Source organism: Sander lucioperca, chromosome 9, assembly GCF_008315115.2.
Source record: "Sander lucioperca isolate FBNREF2018 chromosome 9, SLUC_FBN_1.2, whole genome shotgun sequence".
In the NCBI taxonomy this organism is placed as follows: domain Eukaryota; kingdom Metazoa; phylum Chordata; class Actinopteri; order Perciformes; family Percidae; genus Sander; species Sander lucioperca.
The window spans coordinates 33,897,340-33,918,417 of record NC_050181.1 but is presented as its reverse complement, the minus strand read 5'-3'; the positions used below and the strand labels follow the sequence as shown (position 1 = coordinate 33,918,417).

Sequence of the window (21,078 nt, the reverse complement as noted above, 5' to 3'; positions counted from 1 at the left end):
AGCTACCAGTCCACCACCATACTTTGGTCCGTATGAGGACTTGAACCAGCGAGCCTCAGGTGGTTCCCAACCCAACAGAGTGAGCTACTGCCACCCCCAATTAATGAGTGGCTGAGATGACGCATGTTTGAATCCTGCACCAACACCTGCTCCAAACATAGAGAACCCTTTCCCTACAAAGTTATCACCAAACTTGCACCGAACAAATGTTTAAAGCAACTAGGTACACAGATGGGTGGCGATGTCCTGCTGTTTAATGTGTATAGCAGTGCTGCCTAATTTTGTCCACTAGATGATGCTCTATTTCCATGAGAGCATACAAGCTGAGGTCAAAGCAGCTGCCCTTGTAGGAAAAATTCTATTAAATTAGACCTATTTGGCCCATGCACATGCATATGATTTATTTATTGGTCAATCAATTCCCCCAAATGTATTTTAGTCACTCTCAAAAGTTGCAACACTTTTAATCAGTGGCCTCTTAAAGTAATATTCCAACTGAAAAAAAATAATAGGTTAAAAGAAAAGCACACAAAAATGCTATGCCTTCAAGTTCTCCAATTTGTTAAACATCAAAGAGCTTTGGTAAAACACAATTAAGATGGAATCTAACAAAAGCAGGGGATCCCTGAGGTTTCACTTGTTAAACCAAAATACTACCTTGCAGAAAAAGTTTAAAAAAAGTTTGAGTGTTTGAACTAATTTTGGCTTTAAAAAAATATGTTTGAGTGACTTAATGTTAATAAAAAAACTTTGTTACAGCATTTATCATAAAGTAATTTGTTTTCATTTTGTCACTATTGTTCTTATGTATTATTTTTCTCTACTGTTTGGCTACTGGCTCTTCTCATTATTTCCCTTCTGTTATGTTGCTGTATGCCTCTCTTTTCCCCTCTGTAAAGCACTTAGAACTGCATTCATATGAGAAGTGATAGACAAATAAATCTGAACCTGCACTTGAAAACTCATTTACGATCGAAGCTGATGATTGAAAACCTACCATTTGAGCCCATCATTTTTTGATTTTATTTTTTGATTTTTATTTTGAATTCTCTGCATTTTATTTTGTTATTTTTTATATACATTAACAGTTTGAGAGTTTAACGAGCACGCGCACGCACGCACGCACGCACACACACGCACACACACACACACACACACACACACACACACACACACACACACACACACACACATACACACATATGCCTGGCTATTGATTGGTTAATTTACCTGCCAATCAAATGTGGGCGGGGCCAGTGGGAGTTACTCGGGTGTGAGCGAAGAGACGACGGAGCTGTCAAACAGCAACAGTCGCCTGAAATATTATCCCGGGCCGCGGTACAACAAACACCGTCCTTTGCTCTTTTGTGGAAACAAGGACGACAGAAACAGACTTCGAAGTCACTTTGAGCCTTTGGGTATTTGGACTCTTAAGCCGTCGGCGACGAAAAACTTCCTGTTTTGTGTGTGTTAGTGGATCTCAGGCTAATGTTTGTTAGCTTTTCTCTTAGCTTAGTTTTGTTGACAAACTAGCCACAGAGGCTGTGGAGCTGCGTTACCAACTTCGCTGTTTTGGGGGGTTCGCTTGCCGTTTTCAACACACGCTAGCCGAGGAAAAGGCATGGAACTCGGCTTAAACCGTTCTTGCAAACAACTCTATGAAATAACAACAGGTAAGTTAAGTCAGCTAAACTTTAACGAGGAGTAAGGTTACAAGATAATACAGGCTATTGCTGCTTTTGTTTGTTTACATTTTCTGTCAGGCGTTCACCCAACAAATTAAAAGACGTTAATCCAACATTACCACCTCTACTTAATATGACTCGAGCTGTTTTGGCAGCATTGACTCATTAACTGTCCATCCAGATAATGGGCAGTTTTTTTCCCCCTGCCCCATGGACTTGTTCATAAACCCTTGAAGAATGACAGGTATGCACCGGCTCATATATCTTCGCAGTTCAACACAATATATTGTGGTCAGATAAGAGGCTTCTATTCACTGTTATTGAATGTGACCTTGCTCAAATACTTGACAAAGATGGCTCTTTAAGAACGGATATCTTTTAACTATGTACATAGTTAAAAGATAGACAGACGTCTGTCGCCCAATGTAGAAGCACACAGTTATTTTAAGAACATTTTATTAATAGTTTACTTAAATGGTCAGTAGATGTTCTCATGTTTAAAATAGTGCTATTCGTTTTTGTATTTCTTCTTTTGTGATGCAAGTAAAGGCTACATACACAGTCTTTTTCTATGAAGAAATAACTCTCAAACGCATCCACACACGCCCATTTAATACGTCTTGCCCTTCAAAGAGCCTTTCTGCAACCTGTCATTATAACATCGCTTAAGTTATGATTTATTGCTGACATTTTCTATTAGTCTGTAATCCAGCGATACACAGCTGGATAGAGTTCACTCCCCCAAACTACTGTTAAAACATTTGGCCTGCGGCTGCTTTGGAGATGTCCCATCTGTTTTGGAGGAGCAACAAGCCACATTTTACAGACCAAAAAAAGGTCCAGCTTTTAAAATTCCACCCTTTTCCATGCACAGTCCCTTTGCTGTGGTGTCTTAAATGCATGCCCTTTGGATATGTAGGCAACAGGGTATAGTTTAGAAACAAATATAGTAATGAACACTGGTGGTTTGACTTTTTTTTTTTTTTTTTTTTTATCCCTAATCACTTGCATCAAGAAGATTTCCTGCAGCATCGTTCATTGAGGGTTATCATATTGCGCAATATTACAGTGTGATATGATCTTATTTTGTAATGGTATAATGTTGTTTTATACAGGGTTCATAAGTTTTGAAAAAAACTGGAAAAGTTATGGAATTTGAAAAATGTAAATTCCAGGCCTGGAAAGGTTTTGGAAAAATAAAAAGACCCAGAAAGTTTTGGAAAAGTCATGGAATTTCTTTTAACACAGCATAATAATATGTGATTAATTTAAAAATAAAATGTATATAAAAAATGTATTTCACGTCGTCTTAACCTCACCGTTCTATTCGGGGTGCGATATTACGAATCCCACTATGAACCACATAAATTGTCATTCATTTTAGGGTAAACTTTAACACAGATTTTTATTCTTATTGTATAATGTTGACTGACTTTTTCAGGAATACATAGTCATGGAAATTTGCCAAAAAGTCATGGAAAAGTATTACCCTGTTTATAGTATGTGGCCTGGATTGTCTTCCCCTATAGTTGGGGCTGTTAGTTGATGGACTGATGCTAGCTAGATGATGTCTGTTTTCATTGTTCACCGCAGAAGTGGGTGTACAAATTCCTTTTGGTGGTCAGTATACTGCTTTAGGCTGGAAAGATCATCCTGAAGGCATATAGATTTTTACCCACCGACAGTTTCTTGTACAATAACAAAGAGTTTGACGTTTTTGTTTGTTTGCATCATTTGCATGACTGAAATTCTAGTAAGTGTAGGTCGTTTGTGTTTAGTTAGAATCGGCTGCTTTGACCGCTGATGTGGGAGTGTGGCTACAGAAGCTCTTCTCTTTTGCTGGTAGTTGTTTTTGAATCGAGGGTGAATTTATATCTTACTTGCTGACCTATTTTCGTCTACTCAGATACATGGGCATAGATGAAATGTGTGTCTCTGTTCCCGCTCTTGGATCGGACAGCTACTGAAATGAGAAAGCGTCGAACTGGCCCTGCTACTTGTGGCTTGCATTTTTCTTGGCACTGCATGGCACTTTTATTTCTGCCCGTACGATTTCAAACAGGCAGAAAATGAGTTGTCATTGGAGAGAAAAAAGGAAAGTGGAGGGTAGAAAGCCTTTTAAGGATGTGGCTGGGACAAAGAATGATGTCAGAAGTTGTCCAGTATGTCCACTGTAACTCTGTAGTCTACTGTCTGTGATGTAATGCTAACAGACCAAGGCAGAATCTGGCTCTTTCGTCTCAATGCTGTTTTTAGTATCTGAGCTTATGAGACATCTTCTTGGCCTAAGATTGACTTTTTTGCCTCTGCTTTGGTTTGTTGTAGGTCAGTTCTGTACATTTCTTTTAAATTTGCAGCTGTTCCTCTACACTGTAATAGGTTTTGCTGAACATTTCCGGTTGTGTCTGGTGTACACACATATTGTAGGCTACATTTCTAAATACACCTGACATATGTGATGCAGTGTGTTAATGCTGTGTGTGGGGACAGAAATCTCAGAGTACATGATAGCAGGCTTTGTAGTATTGACAACGTTATGCATAGTTCAACCACAAAGGAACAGTTAGTCAGTGAATGTTTACCTTATGTCATGAAGTTAAATGACACTGTAGTGTAACTACGTCAGCTTGCTTTAACACAGCTGAAGTAGATGAGTATAGGGCTGCAACTTTAGTAAAAAAAAACAAAAACAACATCCATCACAATTTCCTAAATCCCAAAGTGAGATCTTCAGAGGTCTGTTTTGTCCAACCAACAGTCCAAGCCCAACACATATTCCAATTACAATCATGGATCAGTGAGAAGCAGAATACCTCACTATGAAGAGGCTGGAACTAGGGACTGTTCTTAAAAAATTAACTTGATTAATGATTGCTTATCAAAATGGATGCAAATTCATTTTCTGTCAATCTGCTCTTCCATTACAGGTGGGGGTTTCTTGTAAAGTTATGTGTACATCCAGTGTTACTCCCTAAAGTTTAGTTTTACTCCACTTTTCTTTCAAAGTATTGGAAAAATAATTATAACCGATTTCTTATCAAGAGATACTGGAGTAAACTGTTCTTAAAAGTTAGATGTAAAAGCCACATTGTTTATGAGTGTAAAGACCTTTCACCACACACCTTCTTTCCCGTTACCCTTTGTACGCTGCTGATTTTGTTTTGGATGGCAGAAAGGTCCAGGACCTGAGCTATTCCTTGGCTAATCTCCCATAATTGGACAATCAGCCCCTATTACAGCCATTACATTTGGGCCTGTTGAGCAATAGTGTTTGTCGCATCCATCCTTCCGAGGCAAGGCCCAGTATTAAATAACAAACTTTTAAGAAAGAGTTGGCAGCTTTTGCTAAATGTGTGAATGTGATCATAATGGGTTAAGTCATCTTGATTCTTTTCTGTGACAAGGATTCACAAAAAATATGCATGTATCCTTTGAGGCATAACTATGAGTATACAGTTTCAACAGTATACCCTACTGCCATTGTACTCTTCTTTTATGGAACCATATACATTACCCTACATTCATTTTTTCACTTTACCTTCTCTAGGTCTCCAAGGGCTCTCTATACATCTGTCAAACATGTGAAAACCCTCTCATCCAGGTGGACTCCCCAGTTACAAGCAGTGAGAAACTCGACTAGTAGGAAACATCTTGGATGCAGCCAGCGTGTGTCACCAGGGCTGCCCTAAACAACATTTGAAACTGAAGTCTATGTGTGTGACATATTTTCTCCCAGGACACAAACTGAGTAAATTCTGTGCTGCCGTGGAACTCTCGGCACCATTAAAACAATCTAGTCCTCTTGTCATGTGGGTACATTACAGAAGAAGGCCCATTTACCCTCACTGGTATCACCATCCTTCACATCACCATGGACCGGAATAAACGCAACTCCATCGCTGGGATCCCTACGCGACCCGAGCGGATCAGTGAGGACAAAGATGGTATCGGAGGGGTAGGGGTCTGCGAGATGGCCATGGGCCCGCCCTCACAGGTCAGTCGTTGTTCTTTATTTTTACGTGTAGAATGCATTATGGCCCCCTCATTATACCGTCATTTACATTACAGTATACAGGGTTCCTGTGCAGGTATTAAGAGTTTCATCAAATGTATCGATAATTATATTTTTTCCACTTTCTCGCTATCTTTGGATTGAGAAACATGAAAGAGACAACAGTGTAGAGTTCTGACACACACACACACACACACACACACACACAAATAATCATGCGGCCTGTTATAATTTAGATTTGGACTGATCAGACGAAGTTGGACTGAGTCGGTTCAAGTCTGGGTCAGTTGTTGTCCACAGGCAGGAGATAAAGTCAGTCATAGATTATGTGAGGTTCTAGGAATCACAACACAACACGCACAATTGTTCGCACGTGGAATAATATTAAAACAAACTGACCAAAAACATGTCTGTCCATCAACCATTTCACACTTTTTTTTTTTTTTTTTTTTTTTAAATCTGTGTCTTAAACTATTCTGTGCGCTTATCTTATCTTAATCTGTGTATGTTGGTACAGCCAGACTAAACTTAGTTTCTAGTGTCTAGTCTTCTAGTTCTTGTCCCACTTAACCCTTGAGTTGTCCTTCCGGGTGAAAATTTACACTTTTTTTGACACGTTTTTGTGACTTATTCAGACACTTTTTAAAAAAAACAAAAAAAAAAACGTTTTTGTCTCTTTTCAACGTTTTTTTCAATGTTCTTATAGCGTTTTTCTGCGCTTTTTTCCCCCAATATCACCAGTGTACACTAACACCAACTTATTACCACTATTTTTACACTCCATTTAGATCATTTAAGATCAGAGGATGTTGATAAAATGAAATAAAACACCCAAAAGTCAATGATAGTAGTGAACTGATCCTTCATTTGACTTGTGAAGAGTGTTTCATGGAACCATCCATGTTGATTTTGGGCAATTTGGTTGAAAGAAAACCCAAATTTCTGCTATAGAAACTTTGAAAACGGGTCATATTTGACCCGAGGACAACATCAGGGTCAAAAGCAACATTATCAATCTACCTCTATCTCATTTTTCTGCATGAGCAAGTTGCATCAGCGGTCCTACAGCGTATCCATCCGATAGACTCCCTCTTAACTTGTTGATACCAGACTGTTCTTGCCTTCCCCAGGCGGGCAGGGTATGGCCATCATCCTACAGAGCCCTCATCAGTGCCTTCTCCTGTCTTACACGCCTTGATGACTTCACCTGTGAGTGGATTGGCTCGGGATTCTTCTCTGACGTCTTCAAGGTGGGTGGAGATTCGTCATTACAGTTTTTCTCTTTTCTGGGATTCCTCAGGCTGACCTTGATTTTCTTCTACCTTGCTTGACTTTATCTTCTGACCCTTTCCAACCCTTTTTTTTTTTTCAGCATCGCAAAATTGCGAAAGACACTCCGAGATTTTTTGTGTTAGTTGAAAGAAAATATCAGAAGAAAACTGCACTTTTAAATACCATTCCTTTTTTAGTGGTGCCCTTTTATGTTTATTTCAATGTTCAATTTGTTCAATAAAAGAATGTTGGAAGTTATTTCATTTTGTTAGTTTTAAATTCAACAAGCAACATGTTGTATTTAAGAAGAATATTGAAGAAGCAGAAAGGCAGAACTGAGTACACTTAAATATCTGTTTATTTATCGCAGGTAATATCGTTATCGCGATATTCAACAATGTTATCGCATATCGCACATTTTCCTCATATCGTGCAGCTCTATTCTTGGATTTTCTACAGTATTCATGCCTCACTCTATCCATTCATCCATCCATCCAGAGGGGTTTATAATAGGTCAGACAGTCTCTCAGGTCACACACACACTCATTTGACCTCAGGATTGATTGGTTTCCCTGCTACGTGACAAAAGCCACGCTAGTGCCTTTTGCCTATTGGTCAGAATTAATAGTCCTAGAAATAAAAGGGAACTTGTTGTGCAAGGCCGTCACAAGTAAATGTCATTTGTCATGTGTTAATTTCATATTGTCATGTTGATATGCTTGGTGGGTCAAAGACTAAGCTGTCTTGGTCTTCACTCACAAGTCTTGTCCAGGCAGTTTTAGGTCAAGCAATCACTTCAAAAGACATCACTTAAACAGTTGTTAACCCTGTTACTTTGTGTCCTCCCCCTCCAGACAAGTGAATGGGAGTCACACAGGCATGTTTGGCATTATTAGTTTGGTTGGTTAGGTTTAAGTGAAGCCTCTCTTTCAACAACCATCAGCAGATACATTTCCTTTTATTTCATAATTTCTGTTTTATTAACAAAAGGACTACTGATCTAGGAAAGGAGCTGAATTGCACTCGTGTGGAATAAAACGATCATAGCCTTGATAGACTGATAGCATTTGATTTTAAGTTGGTTTTGTTGTGACTTCTGGATGCGTACATGCAAGACTGACCACTTGTTATGAAAAGGAATCAGAATCAAGTTGACAAGTATGGGGGAAGGGTTGTGGTCTCTTAAACATGAAGGGGAATAATCTGATTAATTAAAATCATTACCTAGGAGGTTTTGGATGACATTAAGCCAGGCTCAGTTTCATTTCACAAAATGTGTTGTATCAGATTACATTTTAATTTACAAGGGTTTGTATTTTCTTGTCACTCTGTGTGTATTGGAATTGTTAATATGGTCTCATTCAGTGCACAACAATAAGCCCTCTACTGTAACAGTAGATCTCAATCGGATTGGTGAACTGGTTTGAATTTCAGTTTCCATTGTGTCTGGAATGGCCGATGGTAAAGTTATGTATTGGAGCAAAACTCATGGCATATTTCAATTGATTTTATCAGCTATATTTAGCCTATAATAAGTCATTTGGTTATGCCAGCTGTCTGAAACACCCCATTGTCGGCTGTGTAAACACTGGAGCTTATTCGTAACAAACAATTGCCTGCAGTTTCAATTAATGATGACCACATTTACAGCATGTATCAGTGAGGGAAACTAGTACGGCCGCTTTGGATTAAACAGGAGTCACTTTGCTATTGTTCTGCTGTTTTAAAACGACATTTTAACTAGGGTTGGGCATCGTTTTGATTTTAACAATTCTTTTTCAATTCTGATTGTTCCTTTCGATTCCGGTTCTTATTGATTCTCGATTCTGATTCTTTGAGGGGGGGAGTTAGTGATAGACCGATTTTATCGGCCGGCCGATATATATCGGACCGATATTTGCATTTGGCTGCTGCGTTCGCTGATAGTTTTTTCCTGGCATTATTTACAGACAGGCGTCCATAGGCAGCTCTGTGTTGCTGGAGACGCTGCAGTTCATGTGCAGATCATGCACGGCCCCTCCCCCACTAGCACAGTGCTGGTGCAGCACCATGGCAGTCTTAAATTACAAATCAAGCACTTTCTTTCAATGGCTACTTTTCAGGTGTATTGTTTTCTTAAATTATTTCTTTATTATGTGTTGACAAAGGACATTTTGTGATGACCTGATTATATCTGTCTTATAATATGTCAGCAAACAATGCACCATCAAGGCTGTGTTGTAGATGTTGATGAAAGCCTTTTACCCTTGCACAGTTAACCATATGTAGTGCACCCATCCATGTGATGCACATTGCACACATAATTTGGGTGATATGAATGTAAGATGATTGCAGAAGTGACACTGACCTGTGTTTTTGTTTATTATTTTTAAAGAAATGGCAGAGCAGATTCTGAAAACAAATCCAGGGTGGCAGGGTTTACATTTTTATGATATAAATTGAGGGAGCAAAAGCCGTATCGGCTCCAAATATCGGCTCAAGAAAATCGGCAGCCCGTATCGGTCATCGGCTAAGGCTGATGAAAAAGAAATCGTTATCGGCACTAAAAAAATCCATATTGGTCGATCTCTAGTGGGAGTTGAAATGAGCCACATGCTTATTTCACAGATAAGAGGAAAAATGCATTTTTATTCAATAGTGATTTACAGTTTTACCAGGCTTTTTCAACGTAAAAAAAAGCCACACTTTAGCGCACCGCTTACTGTGCTCCATGGCTGCAACACAACACTGTGATAAATTTGGAACCGCTGATCAGATTCGAAGCAATACGATACGAAACGATTACAATAAACATTTCCATTGGAATCGTAATTTTTGAAACCATTCCAAGTTGGAACCGGTTCACGATGCCCAATCCTAATTTGAACTTTAGTATTTTGTTGGTGCTGGGCTGAAGAGTAGCTGTCCATATACTGTCCATAACTGTCGACCACACCGGTCACATTCTGACCCTCCTCTCTCCATAGATATTATACAGATTGTATCAAACACAGGGATGTCCCAATCCGTTTTTTTTCGCCCCCAATCCCTTTCCGATGTGTAAAATATTGAATATCTGATACTTGTATTTGCCTAGATAATATAGCTGCACGCTGTTTTTTTTGGTTTACAAAACTAACTAAAAGATGTCTTCAGCTTAATACTTTTAACTTACTGCAGCTAACATTTTTGTAAAACTCACATATAAAATCAACTTCTACTTGAAATGGTGTAATAGCTTATTTTAACTTTAACATTCAGTTACATGTTAATGAGTAATGCCAAGTTACTTGCCTGCCAGTTTAAGTCCTGCCGCAAATTGCATTACATTATTACATTACATGTCATTTAGCTGACGCTTTTATCCAAAGCGACTTGTCAGAGGTCGCACGCCTCTGGAGCAACTATGGGTTAAGTGTCTCGGTCAGGGACACATTGGTTGATGTATCGCAGTGGGAATCAAACCCAGGTCTCCCACACCAAAGGCATGCGTCATATCCACTGCGCCATCACCATCCCCAATTGCGCTCAGCTGATATAAATGATCGGAGTAATGTGGTCGAGGTGACTGCCAATCCCCAATCAGTTAAGAAATGCACAAATCGGCTCCGATCCGTGACTAGCGATTAGCATCGGGACATCCCTAACTATAAGACCATTACGCTATACCAGGGGTCTCCAACCTTTCTTCATCTAAGGGTTACTTTAAAATAACGAAAGTGGCCAAGAGCTACTTGCATCACATTGCTTACATTTATCTACATAACACACATAAGCTGAATGAAGCTACTGTTTGCTGAAATTGCAATACCCAAAGCTTATGAAAATCTTAACTTCATGTCAAGGTTCATGTCTACTTTACACTTCTTTTAGCCCACGTAGTTAGCTACCTCACTGAAAATATTCCCATCACGGTCCAAGAAAAAATGACCACTTTATACGTCTATGGCCCACAAAGTTAGCTACCTCACTTTTAATATCGGAGTAATTTTGTGTCTCAGTTTGTCAACCTATCTGCGAGCTACCGGTAGCTTGAGAGCTACTTGTTGGAGACCCCTGCTCTATACCTTTTATAAACACAGCACATGCTATAATATAATAATAATATAATATAAGACACTTTATTTAACTATACAAAACAATAAAATAGTAAATGATTGTTTCGGAGAGGAAAGTTGTGATGCTTACAGCCTGAGTATTCTAGCATATCTTGGCCTGTTTAATGCTATGTGTGCACCGTGCATCTCTATTATTATCAGAAAATGTAGGCTAACAGTTGGATCATGACTCTGTAATGGATCATTGTGAGTATTAATTGATTTGATTCAAATCAGAAGTGAGTGGGGAAAAAAACACGTAATATTAGCCCTGTCTCTGTCTTTCTTTGTTTAATCTAAATCTAGGATGGATCACTTATGTAGGGCTGTGCAATTAATCAAACTTGAATTGCGATAACGATATCTGCGTCACAAAGATCACAAAGAAAATGTAATCGAGAAAAGCAATTGTTTTGCACACTACGTTTTGTATTTTGTCTTGTGTTCTAAATGAAAAAAAATTAATTAATTAAAACGGGAAAAGTATTAAGGTAAAATTTACAGTTCAAGGTGTTTTCACTGTTGATTTGTTTCACTGTTTTTTTCACTGCATTTATTGAACTGTTTCAAGTTCAATAAATGCAACATCTTTCCAAAAGTCAGTGTCATTAATTAATCGTGATTTCAATATTGAGCAAAATATTCTTGATTATACATTTTTCTTCGAGCAGCCCTAACTTTAGTGCGTATTTTAACGACCTAAGCCAAATTAGACTCTAATAAATGTTTGGTTAAAAAAAGATTAAAACTTCCAACACATATAATCACGCTAAATAACGCTTTTTCGTGGATTATGCTTACCGTGTGCAATTTATTATAGGTACCATCTTAGCCTCTATAGGTGAGTAATGGACATATCTGTTAATGCCTTTTTTTCTGTGAGAGAGGAGAATGCATAGGTAAACGGAGAGAGAAGAGGAAATGGAGCAGAATGAAGAAAAGCTTAAAGTCAAGGAGGATGACAGACAGAGACAGAAACAAAAAAAAAGCAGTGAAATGAATGGTGACAGAGGTTGGGGCTAAGAGGAGGAGGAGGAACCGGAGGGGGAAAAGCTTCTGATGTCAGAGAGCTGGGGTGGCAAGACTGTTGAAGGGGGTGAGAAATTGGAGATGAAATGAAGTTTAATGGAGTACAGTTGTAGAGAAGAAGGTTATTTTTAGGTTTTCTAGAGCTTGGTTTAGGGGGAGGAGAAGAAAAGGAAGAAAGGGTTTGGAGGACAGGGACACTGGGAATATATTTTCCAGAAATGTGCAGTAGTGAACAGAGGAGATGTTGTGGAAGTGAGCGGGCAAGACCAGAGAGCAGAAAGGCCGGAGACAGGAAGGGAAGAAGAAGAAGAAGTTGGGGTTGACTACTGGGGAAAATGAGGATTAAGGACGCCGGTTTGTTGGAGGCCACAGCGAGGAGGAGAAAGAGGGGGATCAGATGGGGGGATGTAAAGAGTGAGGACTGAGGGGGTCGGAGGAGGATAGACGGATGTGGGGGAGGAGTGGCCATCTGTTGTTTCTGCTGTCCTGCGGTGGAGACTCTCGGCTCTTATAGCCAGGCCCCTTCCTTTGAACTTGAACAGAGCGATTTTGTGTGTGTGTGTGAGTGTGTGTGTGAGAGAGAGAGAGAGAGAGAGATAACTCATAATCTGAATGACTACTTTATATAGATAATGTTGATAACTTTGCACTTCACAGAGATGTCTCCAAATACCAAAAATGACAGTAAAGCAACAGTCAGTGGTGGAAGAAGTATTCCAATCCTTTACCTAAGTAAAAGTACTAAAACAACACTTTAAAAATACTCTGTTACAAGTAAAGTAAAAGTATGTAAGTATCATCAGGAAAATGCACTTAAAGTATTAAAAGTAAAAGTATTCAATGCAGAAAAATCCTCCCATTTTAGAAACTGGAAACAATCCAAACAGTTGTGTTTAATGGTCTAATCATTTCAGCTGGATCCGTAGGCCGTTATATTGTTGGCTAGTTTACTTTATAATAAAACATCTTATTTTTTATTCAGATTAATGTAGTGGAGTAAAAATTACAATCATTCTCTCTGAAATGTAAAGTACCTCAAATTTGTACTTAAGTACAGTACTTGAGTAAATGTACTTAGTTACATTCCACCACTAACAACATTTTTGTCCATTGCCTTTCATTGTTAATGCCTCCAATATAATCCATATTGACTTTTTTTTTTTCTGCTGTCCTCGACTAAAGAACTTCTTAGTCTAATAACACTCGATCTGTCGATTTAATCGACAGATCTGCAAATCTCAGTATTTCTCCACAAAGAATCGTGCAAAAGCCACAATTTAAATCTAGTGTTTACCAGAGAGGGGCCCATAAGTCGTTAGCATGGGAAAAAAGCATAAACAATGACTAAGGAAATCTTAGTCGACTAAGACCTAAACGACCAATTAGTTGACTGCCCATCCGCTGTGTCACCAATGTACCATGGCTGTGGTGATGGAAGAGTTGTTTAAGGATGATATAAAGCCACCCACTGTTGTACTTAATTATGACTTACAGTCTCTCGTGTAACATATTTCCATAGATACAAGTTTTCAGGATTTTCCTAGGCTGGATTGCTGTCCTCTTGAGGGAGCAGTTTGCAATGATTACCCAAGGCAAATGTGGGCTATCCAAATGATGTTCCACCATTTTTTGTTAAGGGATACATAATTAAGCATGTGTAATCATATATTATCATTTTTGTTTTCCACAACTAAACATACTGTGTCACAGTTGCACATTAGCAGCATTGACACCTCCCATTTAATACATCGTGTCTGGTGTGGTTTAAAATAGTCAAGGTGTTGATGTATAATGTCAACAGTGCAGTGGCATAGATGTGGCCGTCACTGTCACACTATGTGGTGATAAGCAGCTCCGTTTTGCATGTACTGTATGTATAATTCTTCAGAATGATTTCTCTTGATAATGTTTGAATAGGCTAGGCTCTTTGTTGCTGAAGGCTCTTTACCTATAGACACAGCAGGGCTGTCCATTTAGCCTTTTCAGACTACCTTGTTGAAACCTGCATCATCGTTTAATTCTGTTTCTGCTGTCAGGAAATCTGCAGCAGCTCAGTCATTCGATGTGCTGCCTTCTGTGGTTTGCAGGGTTGATATTTCCTATTTGCATGCATATAAATGTGTATGCAGAAGAGACTGCATTCTTGGTAATTAATGCACTGCGTTGGGGGTGTCTCTGAAACCTGTGGTGTTGACCTCAAAAGACCTCAGCTCACTTTACCATTTCAGAGGCTGGGAAGTCATGGGGGAAATAAATAAACACGTAACATGGGGTTTCTTGTCTTTAACAGCAAGAATGTATAGCATACACTTTTGTCTTTGTATTTGCTTCATTAGAGAAAGTAAATAAAAAGTGTTTAGTGTTTCGGAGCCTTTGCAACCTATTTAATGGACTACAGTTATTTTGGGAAGCAAATGTCAGTTTGATTGGAATTACTCCAAATTAAAATCTTTGAATATCAATTTCAACAACAATATATACAGAAGGTGTTCTGTTCATAGACCTAATCAATACTTGGAATTTACTGTAGCCAGGCAATGCTTCTATCCAACATTGGGCTTTTTGCTGTAATGCACTGTGATCACAGTCGTAACCCAGTAATATTGATAGTCTCCTGAACAAAACTATTTGACTTGTTGTAGCCACATGCGTACCGTTTTAAACTATAGCGGTGTTGTCTTCACACCGTGGCCTGTCTACAGTTTTTGCCTGCCTTTCACCCAAGGCATGCTGGGATAGGCTCCAGCCACCCATGGATGTATGGATGGATGGATTGATGAATGGTGATGCAAGCACCATGTAACAGTTAGATGGAAACTAAAATCCCAATATACAATAACACAGAATTGATTGTGCACCTCTGGATTGACACATCTACTTTGTCATGGCTGGCCAGCAGTGGCTGACCTCATTTCACTTCTCTTTTATGAGCTTCCTTCCTTTTCTGCTTCCTCTGTTTCTTTGCTACATGAGCCAGATATTTTTTTTATTTTTTTATATACAAGTATAGAGGAGAAATGTTTCAAGTTGTTCAAGGCCTACCCATAGTGACCCGAGATGAAAATTATTGAAAATGATCAATGTCAATGTGTTTGGAAGACAAGTTAATGTAGTGCAGTTATTGGTGTTAAGTTGTACTACTACTGTAGGGCTGCACGATATGAGGACAATATCGAAGTGCGATTTTTTTTTTTTTTTTTTTTACTGACATTGCGATTGCAATATGATTCACGATATTGAAGGGAATGATCATGTTTGTATCATTATTCTCATTTTTATTGACTAATATTAAATCTTAAAACATTAAAATGATTATAGTGTGATTTTTGCGAGGATCTGTACCAAACAAAGATGTTTTCTGTAGTCTGTAGAATACGATTTGTAGGCCGGGACGTCTCTGCAGCACCACAATACTTCATTCAAAATGGTTTGCCTTTAACAAATAGTGCAATTTGGATATTGCACTAGTCCATATTGCGATTTCAATAAAATTGCGTTTAATTGTGCAGCCCTACTTGATTGTATGTGCAACATGTTGAAATGTGGCACACTTTTTGCTGTTTTACAGGTACGTCATCGGGCTACAGACCAAGTTATGGCTCTGAAGATGAACAAGCTCAGCAGCAACAGAGCTAACATGTTGAGAGAGGTCCAACTAATGAACCGGCTTTCCCATCCACATATACTCAGGTTGGTAACCAAATAATTCACTAACTTACTATATCCAAGCGGGTTACTAAAGATATTCAGCTGTCTTCTTGTCATTTTTTAACTGACTTTGTTCTATGGGAAAGAAGCATCAGAATCCAACTTAAAAGCCAATGTAGCTTATAAAACAAAGCAAATAATGTGTTATTTCCACTTTTTGTTCTACTTGATCATTGTATAATCACATAACATCAGCTACTTTGTAAAACGTGATTGGCTCTGGTGGAAACTGATTATTGGTAGTGATTTACTTTGACCCCTTATGTATCAGTTAATAGTAACAGACTCAATAATAAGATGCCGGTAATATTTTGGAACAAGCTCGCTTTGATACATTCACAGTAGGCTCTTTTATTTATTTATTTTTTTTAAGATTATTTTTTTGGGGCTTTTCCCTTTATTTGTGGCGACAGTGGATGGACAGGAAAGGTGGGAGAGAGATGTGGGATGACACGCAGCAAAGGGCCGCAGGCAGGACCCGAACCTGGGCCGCTGCAAAGGACTCAGCCCACATGGGGCGCACGCTCCCACTGGGTGAACTAGAGGTCACCCCCACAGTAGGCTTATTTTGAGGCTTAAGAGTTTAGGTCACTCAGTAAATACTAATAATACATCAAAAGTAAATCCTCATCATTTCCACTCGAATGGCGTTACTCATTATATTAGTCATTTTTTTTAAACACCTGCCACTTTCGGTTATTAGATATGTATTATATTACTATGTGCCTCTGCCTCGCTCTGCTCTCACTTACTGATGAGTCTGTGGTTGTGACCTGTTTCCTTTTGGGTTGGCTAGAAACTGTGTCAAACACAGAGTCTATTAACAATGGATTTTCTAAACTGCCGACTCCTGTTAGAGCTACAGCAGCTGCCTAGAGGCAAAAAGCTAGGAGGGCCCTTTCTGTCACGAGAGCACCGGACAAGCCTATGAACAATCGGGTTAATGTTTTTTTTTTCCAGAAATTTCCACTCAATGATTGGCCAGGCTAAACGGGCAAAGCATGAGACTGTTTGTTTGTTTGCTGTTCCCTCTACGTATACCAGTGTTTCTCAGCCTTTTCACACCACGTACCACTTCAGAAAATATGATGCTCTCTAAGAACCAACATTATGGCAAAATAGAATAGCGTAGGCCTACCCTACTCAGCTACAGACAGTTCACGCAGCAGGAGGCAGGTTTATTCCTGAAAACAATATTTATTGTCGACCGCCACAGCCACGCTGTACTTCCTCCGTCCCGCTATAATCAAAAACAATGGTATCTCTGGTCATATCTCCATGGCTACATGGCTGCTCGAAATATTCTCCTCCTCATACACACTTCTCTTCCTAATTGTTCCTGTTTGGAGCCATGAATGCAGTGTTTTTGAACCATTCATTTTACCTCTGCTTACTATCTTGCCATCACAGCTCGTAGCTAATTATGGATGTATGCTTCCATCCTACCTTATGACCTATATCAGTGTAAATAGTATCGGGACTTACAATCTTCGTTATCAGGATCTTTTCCTTCTGTCTGCTCCAAAGGTTAGAACTGAGCTGGTGAAAAAGTCGTTTAGGTTTGCTGCTCCCTCTACATGGTTACAAGTTACAGAAATCCACGAAACTTAATGAGCTGGTCTCATTGGTCGCTTTTAAGAGGATGTTGATTGACTTGGAGGCAGCCACATCTGGCTGTAGATGTTTTGCCTGATGTGTTTAGAATTGTGGTTGACTTTGAGGGATTTGCTGTTTCAGTTGTTTTATGTTTTTAGTGTTTTAGTGTCTTTTGTGTTTGTATGTGTGGTTGTACTGCTGCCTGTCTTGGCCAGGACACTCTGGAAAAAGAAAAAGAGATTTTTAATCTCAGTGCGTCTCTTCCTGGTTAAATAAAGGTAAATAAATAAATGCGCACTCCGTTCATGAACTTAACTATGTAGCAAGTTGATATTGAAACAAAAATATTACACTTAAACACTTATTTTAAATTAAATTATTTTAAACTGATCAAATTTTACTGGAAATGTTATAATAATTATATAGTATTGTTTTTAAATTTTTATATATATATATATATATATATATATATATATATATATCAAAGATTCCATCCGCGTACCACTAGCGGCAGCTCGCGTTCTCATCAGTGGTACTTGTACCCAAGGGGGTAAGCTTCTCCTCACAACGCGTAACACGCGCCATTTTGATGCTAACAAGCACTCACCCCCGTTAGCATCCCATTGACTGCCATTCATTTTGACGGCACTTTGACAGCAAATAACTTTACATCTGAAGCGTTTAAAGACTCTATTTGTCCATTGTTTATTTCTAAAGAAACACGACAATGTATAAAAGGCTCCATTACCTTGTACCTCACGTTATGGCTCCATAGCAGACGTTTTTGTAAAAATAGGCTAACGATTGTGTCATAACCACGCGACTTTCTGTTGCATAGTAGAGGAATTACCGTATAGTACAGGAGAAGCTCGCAAACAGTTTCGACTTACATTAGCTGTTAAGTTTAATTACTAATGTTAACTAGCATTTTAGTTAGCAATAATTAGCCTGTATCCATGTTATCTCCTTACATATACCTACGCTCTCCGTCTCTGCAAGTTTGGGAATGATTGAGATTTCTCTTGGCACAGCTACCAGAAGACTTCCAACTTTCAGACAGGTTGCTCACGTCACATTTACGTTGTCTCTCTCAGTTGGAGGCTGCGCAGTAACGCTCAGCCCTCAATGGAAAAGTGCTTCTAATAACCTTCACTGGTCTCCGTCCAGAGCAACGGGATCTGTTGGTCCATTCTATATACAGTCTATGCTTGTACCACAGTTTGAGAACCAGCGCTCTATACCACTATGATTTGAAACAAACAGTGTTTAGAGGAGCTGCATAATACGAGCAAAATATTTCCACAAGCTGACCAGTCACAATAAGACAGCTGATTGGCTCTTCCACATGGATACCAAGAGCACAGGCAGTCAAAATAGACAACACCTAAACAAGATAATAATATGCAATAACACTGTATTTATTCTATTTTTGGGAAGCTGTGACTATTATATAAGGAGACACTTGTCATTACATGCATTAAGTAATTGAGCTTCTGAAAACTGTTTTTCAGAATGCATAATATTATGAGCAAGCCTTTGGTCAGCAGTAAGATGCACATACATTGGATGGGAAGAACCTTTTTTTTTTTTTAACACAGTTCACACATATCAGGCAAAAACACAGTTTTTTGTAGTTGGTCTGGTGTTAATGGTCCCGTCATTTACGTCATTTGCTTTTTACAAGAACTGAGCACATTACCCCTTACCCCTTACCCCCCTTAAGTCTACACTGCCAACTAGTTTAGAAACCAGTTAACAGCCTCGGGCCAAAATACTAGAAATGCTCCGATACTGCCTAAAACGCTGGTATCGGTATCGGGAAGTACTGGAGTTTCCGATCCGATACCATACCATGTAATAAAGCCCTAAAGAAAATCTACGTTATAGTAGTTATTTATGTTCTTTTTCCGTTATAACTGACTGTCAAACTGGATAATAAAAGAAAGTTCTGTGGTGTTCATTGTTTGTGTTTGTTCATGTTTCACAAACAAGTGAGCCAGACTGACAACAAAGATAGAAATAATATTACATCCATACAGGGATAGTAGTATACAGTTGTTAAAACATAATAAAATATATGACACACTGGTATCGGATCAGCACTCGGTATCGGCCGGATACGCAAGTTCAGGTATCGGAATCAGTATCGGGAAGCAAAAAATGGTATCGGACCATTTCTAAAAAAAAATACTTTTCTGATATGTTTGAGAAATATAAACCAATCCGGTCTTTTAGATCTTTAGGAAGCAGTCAGCTATTAGTCAGAAGCAAACACAGTGAAGCTGCTTTTAGCTACGATGCTACACACAGATGGAACCAACTTCCTGCAGGCGCCCCAACTTAAGCCACTTTTACATCTAAATGAAAAATCCCCCTGTTCTCCAACAGCTTTAGTTTAGTTTCTCTACTGCATGTTATGTCCTTTTAAATGTCCCTTAAATTTTGATATATATTTATTTTATCTTCCTTTTTATTGTGTTTTTAAATGTTGCACTAATATACTTCTTCCTCTTATGCAAAGCACTTTGAACTGCAGCTGCGTTTAAAAGGTGCTATAGAAATAAACTTGACTTGCCTTCGGTTTTATGACTGGAAAGTCTGTAGACTAAATAAAACGTTATACCAGTGAGAATTCAAATGACTACGATACCCCAGAATAGTATGTTGCTCTTTGTGGTAAACGCTTTCTGTCAAGTTCACATTCTGCTCTGGGTGGGAGAGTGTGTTTATGAACATACGCATGCATGTGTGTGTGTGTACTTGTGCTTACACACATTGTCTTTTACAATGCCATCTTTGTTGAGCCTAGTGGAGTGTGTGTGTGTGTGTGTGTTTTAACAAGCAGACACTGAGGGGGGCATTGTTAGCTAAAACCCAACAAGGACCCACAAAGTTGACCTTTTCATTCCCTTCAGAAATACGAGGCCTTCAACGCTGCTTGTGAACAAAGTTGGTTCATATATGTTGCTCTGCACACATGCATTGTTTCACTGGAGTTGAATGGTTGCGTGGTCCTTTCTGGGTTCAGGATATTTTCCAACCTTTTGACAAAAAAGTAAACAAAATAAAGCATTGTCATGAAGCTAAAACAAGGCTTTTTCTCTAATATAGTGACATCCAATGTGTCAGAGTGGTAGAGAAACACACACACACACACACACACACACACACACACACACACACACAGAGACAGACACACTATCCATTCTTCTTCATTCGTCATTAAAGGTCCCATGGCATGAAAATTTCACTTTGAGGTTTTTTAACATTAATATGAGTTCCCCCAGCCTGCCTATGTTCCCCCAGTGGCTAGAAATGGTGATAGGTGTAAACCGAGCCCTGGGTATCCTGCTCTGCCTTTGAGAAAATGAAAGCTCAGATGGGCCGATCTGGAATCTTGCTCCTTATGAGGTCATAAGGGGAAAGGTTACCTCCCCTTTCTCTGCTTTGCCCGCCCAGAGAATTTGGCCCACCCATGAGAGAGAGACATAATGACTTTCAAACAAGCAAAGTGGCACGTACTAAGGAAAGCTCATTGTAGGACTGGCTCTAGTGGCTGTAATTCTGCACCGAGGCTGAATTTCGGGAAAGAGACTTCAGATACAGTATTAGGGGACCACTAATCTCTATATAAAAGCATCCAAAGAGCACCATGTCATGGGACCTTTAAGAATGTAGAAATTGATAGGCTTGACAGAGG

The 21,078-nt window shown here is 39.0% G+C and overlaps 1 protein-coding gene across 2 annotated transcripts in view; it reads left to right on the top strand.

Annotated features, from left to right (window-relative positions):
• Positions 1-1,251: 1,251 nt before the first annotated feature.
• tesk2 (testis associated actin remodelling kinase 2) overlaps positions 1,252-21,078 on the top strand; it is a 47,147-nt gene continuing 27,320 nt past the window's right edge. The window contains exons 1-5 of one of the 2 annotated variants that reach the window (XM_031298124.2): positions 1,252-1,673; positions 5,233-5,398; positions 5,510-5,679; positions 6,828-6,947; positions 15,643-15,764. In XM_031298124.2, the coding sequence (XP_031153984.1) occupies positions 5,557-5,679; positions 6,828-6,947; positions 15,643-15,764 (365 nt within the window). In that variant the 5' untranslated portion in view covers positions 1,252-1,673; positions 5,233-5,398; positions 5,510-5,556. Of the gene's footprint in view, positions 1,674-5,232; positions 5,680-6,827; positions 6,948-15,642; positions 15,765-21,078 lie in introns of both variants that reach the window. The other variant, XM_031298123.2, reaches the window with a different exon arrangement.